Here is a 7,908-nt window from a genome sequence, read left to right as displayed (position 1 = left end):
CGCTGCCAGTGACAAGCGCCTAGCGCCGCCGCTGCCGCACCTCCGCGTGCTGCCGTTCGCTTGCTCGCGCCGGGCCGCGCGCACCTGCGCCGCGCAGCACGCGCACTCGCCTGCTCAAGCGCCGCGCTGCAGCAGAACAAAGAAGAGGAGAAGGCAAGAAACAAGAACGGGCACATGAAAACGTCCGAGATCTCAAATCCAAATTCCTCTTTCCACGCACAACAATTCGAAGTGCAAATCGAACCACAGCAGCACCACAACAAGAGCTAGCAGATCTAGAAAAAATATCTCAAGTAGCTCAAGTAACCATGATGAATTTTGGGATGAACCGAGAGCACATCGGGAAGAACACGATTTGAGAAAGCTTCAAATTCAAGCCGATTCGCGAGGAATTTGAAGGGGGATTGTCGGGCCAAATCCGTTTGAGATTTAAGGGGGGGAACCATATCAAGATTGCTCACAAAAGTCCTAGCAACAAACCTCTCAAACAATTTCACGAATCCGAGCTGAAATCATGACGAGCAAAAATTCCCCTAAAAATCATCCGAAAATGCATAAAAAGAAAAACACAAGGAAGCACAAGATTGAACACGAATTTGATCTTTCGATTACTCGAGGTCCGATTACAAGCCATTCTTGAGTAAACTCAAAACTAAGATGGCAAAAAGATTAAATCAAAGATCCACTCATCTCTCCCTCTCAAACTCTAGCCCAAACTCTCACTAAATAAATGAGAGGACCTGCACCAAAGAATTGCAAAAGTTGTATGCCCAGAGGTGCGTTCCCTCAACCAGTCCACTCTCTATATATAGACGCCCTAGCCAATGATCAAAATACCCTCCATTAAATATACAACTCAAATACCCCTCAAGGGTAAAACCATCCAAGTTTTTACTGGACCATCGGATGGACCATCGGACGGACACGCCGTCTTCATGACTTCGCTTCGCCTCGACGCAAGTTTTACGATGACGCCACATGCCCTCCACAACCGCCATCTAGCTGCACCGGACACGCCCCCAGTTTTGAGACCCAAACCGGCAAATCTGCCGCCGCTCGATTTTGAGGCCCAAACCGGTAAACCTGCCACCTTCGATGTCGAGGCGTGATCGACCTCCCGTCAAGTGCCACAACGCCTCCAATATCTTTCGCGCTTCCGTCGCAAGAACAGCCTACTGAAATCTCAATCCTGATTCTACAGTCGACTGTGAGGTTCCAAACTCACGGTCGGGTCGACCAACTCCGGCAGGGCATATGGGGGACCAATGCTGCTTCTGCTGTCCCCCGTGAGTTTCAAAACTCACGATTGATTCCCCTCCTCACGCGTCAGTGCGTCACGCCATCCCCCACAGGCTCCCCCTCTACCTTTTTTTTTTTGTTTTTCCCCTTATCCCTTTCCCTTCCTCTCCTCCCTCTCCCCTTTCCTCCCAGATCCGGCGGGGGCGGAGCTGGCACGGCGCCGGGGACGGAGGGGGTGCGGCAGCGCCGGCGGGATGGCGTGGCGCCGGAGGAGGAGGTGGCGCGGCACGGGGGGGATCGGCTTCTCTCATTCTCATTTCCAAATTCCTTTTCATTCCGCACGACGATTTGGCTTCTCCCTCCGCCGGCCACCGAGACAGTTCAGCCCCGCCGCCTTCTGCCAGGAGACCGCCCAGTCTGCCTCGTTCGCGCGCGCCATGACTCTATGCCCTACGAGGTGCGCGTCACCTCTCGTCCATCCGTCTTCCCTCCGCATGCGCTAGGGTTTCCTACCCCCATGTCCGCCGCCCGCCGCCGGCGAGGCAGCTCGGCCCCGCGCCGACGCTTGCCTCTAGGAAGCGGATTGGGGCCCCGCCCTGATGCGTGCCGGTTCTTTGGCGGCGGTGTTGAGGTTCAGCCGAGGAAGCGTCCTGATGTCGGAAGCGGTGGTTGGAGCACGGCGAAGGACGCGCGGCTCGACGTCCGGCGATTAGCAGCGAGAGAGAGGTGACGTGGGGTGCGGCGTCAGGAACACAGTACGGACGGGTGGATCCTAGCGGGCGCCGCTGGATCGTCTCACCGAAGCGCCGGATCCTTGCGCGCACCGCTGAGAATCGGAGCCGCGGATCTGTCGGAGTAGAGGACCCAGTGCTGCGCGATGCGGCCGCCGGCAGAACAGCATTCCGGCGAGTTACTTCGCAAGCTAAGGTACACACAGTTTTCACGTGGGGATGCCTTGTTTGCTCTACAAATACCTTCGCATTCATTTGAATGAAGGGTTAATTGGAGCTGTGCCATTATAATTTCGTCATTTTTGAAGCACAACATTACTATTCAGGAAACTGTGCTAGTGCCATTATAATTGTTTGCTTCTTTGAAATATGCCATTATGGACACTCCAAGACGTATTGGGCCAACTTTCAGGCATCCTAAAACTAATGTACTTTAGTATGGACACTTTTGCCCATGCTAGTCTCCCTCCGTCGGACTCTATGATGCATGAGACCCACTTGTCATCCCTCTCCCATCCACTTTCTTCCTTGTTTCCAGCCGCTGCTCTGCTCTGCAGCGCGAGCCACCGTGTCCCCACAGGCCAACGTAACTCCAGCCATGCGCGCTGCTCTGCTCGACCCCCACCTCCATCGCATCCCGCTCGCTGGTCGTGCAGCGACGATGCGGGCCTAGCGTGCTGTAGACTGCCTGCCCCGGTCTAGCTGGCCGGAGTCCCGTCTCCTGGCCGAGCAAGCTCGATCCCAACCTCCAGCCTCCATGGCCGGCAAGCACGCATGTGCGGGCCGCCATGCTGCCGTATGCCGCTGCGCTGCCGTCGGACAATCTCGCGTGGGTGGGCCACCGCGTCGCTGTTGCTGCCACCGGCCGAGCGCGCGGGTGGGCCACTATGCCGCTGCTATTGCCATCGGGGGAGCGCACGGGTGGGCCGCTGCTGCATGGTCGGCGCCAAGTCGGAGATAGAGAAGACAGAGAGGGAGGGGCTACTGCACCACCACCGCCGGAGATGGAGAAGATAGAGATGGTGGGGAAAGCTGCCGCCGAGGCCACTAGGCCGGTCGAGCTCTTCCGCGAACCGCTCCCTGGGTCCCGAGGAAAGCATCATCATCTCCGCCGGGGGTGAGCCCCTTGGTCTCCGGCGCCTGCCCGGGCCGTAGCCGGCGAATTCTGAGGGCGAGAGTTGCCGGTGGCGCGCGGCGGCCTTGCGGAGGCTCGGGAAGCTTGCGGTCGGGGCAGGCATCGGGTTCGTGGCTGGCCGGCTCCTCGCCTTCCCCGCTGCCGCTGTGGGCTCCCACCTTGCCGGCGTCGCCGGCCATGGGCGCTCGAATGGATACGCGGCAAAGATCAGAGAAGCACCGGAGGGCCTTATCCACTCGGGGGGAGGAGGAGGGGGGCAAAATCGTCCGTACAGAAATACGGTAGGGTGGGGACGTCTCCATACACCTGCAACTGGGCCCAACCCGGTATCTAGCATACATAGTGGCATATTTCCAATATCAGTTGAATTGTAATGACACCTGCACAGTTACTTAAGAAGTAGTGGTGTGGTTCAAATGTGGAAGAATTGTAATGGCATAGTACCAATTAACCCTTGAATGAATGGCAGATGGATAAGATGGCCTAGTTACGAGAAGTTTTTATTGTTTGATGTTGGGTTCATATAAATAGCTTGTAGAAACAATTGGATTGGCCATTCTTCTAGTAAGGCCAACGTATTTGCCCTGTTTCACTAGTTTCCGACTTAAATCGTGTTACTGGTGGAATTGATGGTATAAAATTAGCTCACGCAATTACTTCTGCCATAAGAGATTAAGCATACAATAGTTACTGAAGAGAAAATAAAATCTGATCATACACATAAAAGTTGCATTTTTTTAGTATACCATTAGTGCGTTGATGTTATAATTATTTGGAGTTTTATTAGTTTAAACTTCTATACATTAGCCCTATTATAGATTATGAGTGTTCCCTATACCGTGACAGTTCCATTTTCTCAATGAATTTAACTTGATGTTTACATGCATGTTACTGATGATAGCAATTTGATAATTTCTTATTAGTAGCAGCATCTTATGCCAATTATTTCTGTAAACTCTTTTTTCCTTCTTAGACCAGCAGCAGCATCTTATGCCAATTATTTCTGTAAGCTCTTTTTTAATTCTTAGACCACCAACATTTCTTTTCATTCTTATGCCAATCATTTCTTTTCGTTTCTTCTTTCCAGCGCCGCTCTCTCTCAATACACCTTCTTCTACGGACTGCAGTACACGAATGCGATATTCGCTATAACTTTCACCAACATGGCTCCTGTGCTCACTTTCCTCATTGCAGTCTTACTAAGGTTCTCCAGGATCCGAACATTTTTCACTTCCTGCTTTTGCATATGAAAAATCATTTATTATTCTCCATAACTCCTTTCATCATAAGTTTCTTTAAAATCTTTGTTCAAAGTTTTTTTTGTAATAACTTTGTTTGTTTAAACATTTTTTTATCTTCCATACAATTTGTTAATAAAAAACTATTTACCTATAATTTTTTATTATACAAGATTATTTTAGAAAACATTATTTTTCCATAAACGTTTTATCTTCGTCAAAGTTTGATATAATAACTTTTTCGCTATAATATTTTTTGGATCAACAAATTTTTCTGCATAACCTTTTTCTTTTTGTTATATGATCTTTCTGCATAAACTTTTTTCCCTATAATATTTACTAATGTCTATATATGATCTTTTTCTGAAATTCAGCTCCAACTTTTCACTTGTGAAGATGACTAGATTGGTTGGTAGACTGTCAAAAAAGCAGAAAGAGATAGTCACAGATTGTGGATTTGGATCGATTGTTGCTCTTAACTGCTCATCTATTCCAAATAATCTAGTAATTTGGCTGGCAAAGCATTATGATTCCAGGTCTAAGTCTGTCAAGCTTCTTGGTGGTAAATCTTTCAGCATTGATGGAAGTGCAGTTCATCAAATCTTGGGGATCCCCCTTGGTGGCAAGAAAGTTCCAACAAAATCATCTAGTCATTCAAAGTCCATTGTTCTCAAGGACACAAGTGGATCGAGACAGGCAACTAAAATTGATGATCTCATTGCCACGGTTAACCAGTTAAGAAAAAGAACTGCTATTTGTTTGTGCTACCCCCACCCCAACACCCTAAATTTTTTCTCTCACTTTTTCTTTTTTTTTCACGCAGGAATGACAGTGGTGTTTTTGTGATGCAACTTCTGTTGTCATACAGGGGAAAGACTCACTTCCACTTCAAACAAGTAAGTATCAAACATGATGTGTTCAGCACGATCTCTATATCTTTACATTCATTTATGACTGCACCCCCACACCCGCCTCATGCAGGAACACGCAAAGCCAATCCGAGAATCGCTAACCTATTATCTTTGCACGCATGAGGATAATGAGATTGTTCTACTAGATATCAAGAACATAGCATGTCAACATGTAAGCCAACCCCCTCTTTTTCTCTTTCTAACATTAGGACAATTTTTTTAGTATGTTTTTATCTCTGTTTTTTCTTATAATGTATTTTTTTTCATCAGGGTATTTTTCTGGAAAACAATGTGCAAGGCAGGAAAAGGTATCAAAAAAATTTTCTGTGCAAAATTTCCTATGTCTACATCAACCATGCGTGCAACTTAAGTAACTAAGTAATTCAAACACATATAGCATGTCAATTAAAGCATATCATTCCTGATAGCAATTCATCTTGTGTGTACGTCTTTTTAGAGTATAGGGCATTTTAATTGATTAGGGTCAGTGATTTCAATCAGTCATACCCGGCCCAACTGATTAGGGTCAATCTCGTAACTCCACCATACTCAACCCAATTGATTAGGGTCATTCATTTTTAACTAGTCATACTCGACCCAACTTATTAGGGCTAGTCATTTCCATGTTGCCATCCTCGTCGAAACTAATTAGGGCCAGTCATGTTGTCCTTTTCCATACTTGTCCCAACTGATTAGGGTTAGTCAATTTCAACTAGTTATACTCGTCCCAACTGATTATGGCCATTCATTTCAATTTGCCATACTCGTCAAAACTAATTAGGGCCAGTCACGTCAATCAGCCAATACTCTGTCCAACTGATTAGGGTAAATCACGTCATCCTTTTCCATACTCGGCCCAACTGGTCAGGGTTAGTCATTTTTAACTAGTAGTACCCGTCCCAATTGATTAGGGCCATTCATTTCAACCTGCCATACTCATCGAAACTAATTAGGGCCAGTCACGTCAATTTGCCAGTACCCTGTCCAACTGATTAGGGTAAATCACATCATACTTTCCATACTCGTCCCAATTGATTAGGGTCAGTCATTTTCAACTAATCATACTCGTCCCAACTGATTAGGGTCAGTTATTTTTCAACTAATTATACTCGTCCCAACTGATTAGGGCAATTCATTACAACTTGACACACTTGTTGAAACTGATTAGGGCCAGTTACGTTAATTTGCCAATACCTTGTCCAACTGATTAGTGTAATTCACGTCATCTTTTTCATACTCGTCCCAACTGATTAGCGCCATTCATTACTACTTGACACACTTGTTGAAACTGATTAGGGCCAGTCACGTCAATCTGCCAATACCCTGTCCAACTGATTAGTGTAATTCACATAATTCTTTTCATACTCGTCCCAATTGATTAGGGTCAGTCATTTTCAACTAATCATACTCGTCCCAACTGATTAGGGTCAGTCATTTTCTACTAATCATACTCGTCACAACTGATTAGGGTTAGTCATTTTCAACTAGTCGTACCTGTCCCAATTGATTAGAGCCATTTATTTCAACCTACCATACTCGTCGAAACTAATTAGGGCCAGTCAGGTCAATTTTCCAGTACCCTGTCCAACTGATTAGGGTAAATCACATAATTTTTTCAAACTTTTCTTTTCAAATTTTTGACAAAAGTCTTATTATTTTTTCTACTAAATTGCATTTTCTTCATAACATATATATGCTAAAAAATAATTTTTTAATATTACTTTTTGTCATCAAAATGTTTTCATCAAATTTTATATTTTATTTCTTTTTTTCCTACTCTTTTTTCCCTTACTTTTTTCATGAATATCTATTTTTTCTGTAAATTTTTGGACAATTTTTTCCACATTCTTAGTGATTTTTTTGCTACATGATTCTTTATTCATGATTATTTTTTTCATATTTTTTTAGGTATTTCTGAAATCATAAGAAGGTTGTAAAGTTATGCCCTCCGCATATGCCCCCCATGGGATGTCCTGCAGATATTTTTTGTGGCAACATTTTATGTTTTAATGGTCGCTACATGATAAATTTAGTTGTTCCGTTAATAATGTACTTTATTTTTTCGCAACAACTTTTTTTGCTCCTTTTAAATACATTGCCAGCAAAAAGTTTGATATTTCAAAACATTACAATAAGTTTTTTTGCACGCTATTGCAGCAAACTAAAAAATTTATATTTTGAAAGTTTAACACAAAATTTTTTCATCAATTAAATTTTGGCACGCTATTGCAGCAAAGAACAAAAAATTCTTTTTTCAAACTTACCACAAAAAAGTTTTCACAAGTTAATTTTCGTATGCGAAGATGTTTTACACTTTGAAATTTTGCCGCAAAATCTTTTTATGAAATTATTTTTTACGCTATTTGGAGCAAACGAAAAAAATTTCACGAAGTTAATTTTTGCACGCAAAAATGTTTTGCAGCAAAAAAATTAAATTTTTTTAGGGATTAAGCTATTTTCACGAAGTTAATTTTTACGCAAATTTTTTTCACGAAATTACTTAAAAATTATTTTCACATTTGTCACACGCCTCTTCGCTCCCCTTCGGACGGCTTCGGGAGACTCAGGCCTTCGTTTTGCAGTCTTTGTTCCAAGCCCTTCACTTACGTTCTTCTTCACCTTCGTGGTGTTCTTCGCCGCTCGTCCGCTCTTTT

At 44.7% G+C, this 7,908-nt stretch overlaps 1 protein-coding gene across 2 annotated transcripts; it reads left to right on the top strand.

The window, feature by feature from the left end:
- Positions 1-1,634: 1,634 nt before the first annotated feature.
- On the top strand, positions 1,635-7,347 carry LOC120656151 (WAT1-related protein At5g07050-like). Of its 2 annotated transcripts, none has more exons than XM_039934176.1 (7): positions 1,635-2,166; positions 4,193-4,309; positions 4,880-5,077; positions 5,167-5,239; positions 5,325-5,426; positions 5,525-5,562; positions 7,163-7,347. In XM_039934176.1, the coding sequence occupies exons 1-7, from the start codon at positions 2,117-2,119 to the stop codon at positions 7,170-7,172; spliced, it is 588 nt and encodes a 195-aa protein (XP_039790110.1). In that variant the 5' UTR covers positions 1,635-2,116; the 3' UTR covers positions 7,173-7,347. The 2 variants fall into 2 exon arrangements, with proteins under 2 accessions (XP_039790110.1, XP_039790109.1); XM_039934175.1 differs by having other exon boundaries at positions 4,718-5,077.
- Positions 7,348-7,908: the final 561 nt, after the last annotated feature.

Source organism: Panicum virgatum, chromosome 1N (genome assembly GCF_016808335.1).
Source record: "Panicum virgatum strain AP13 chromosome 1N, P.virgatum_v5, whole genome shotgun sequence".
NCBI classification, from domain to species: Eukaryota; Viridiplantae; Streptophyta; class Magnoliopsida; order Poales; family Poaceae; genus Panicum; species Panicum virgatum.
Note: the sequence above shows the minus strand (reverse complement) of the source record. Positions and strands in the feature narration are given on the sequence as shown.

Excerpts from the sequence above, each read along its gene's own strand:
- LOC120656151 (XM_039934175.1), top strand. The coding sequence starts at position 2,117 with ATGCGGCCGCCGGCAGAACAGCATTCCGGCGAGTTACTTCGCAAGCTA. Across the intron at positions 4,310-4,717 it reads CTCATTGCAGTCTTACTAAG|CTCCAACTTTTCACTTGTGA; the intron begins GTTCTCCAGGAT and ends TCTGAAATTCAG. Across the intron at positions 5,427-5,524 it reads AGAACATAGCATGTCAACAT|GGTATTTTTCTGGAAAACAA; the intron begins GTAAGCCAACCC and ends TTTTTTCATCAG.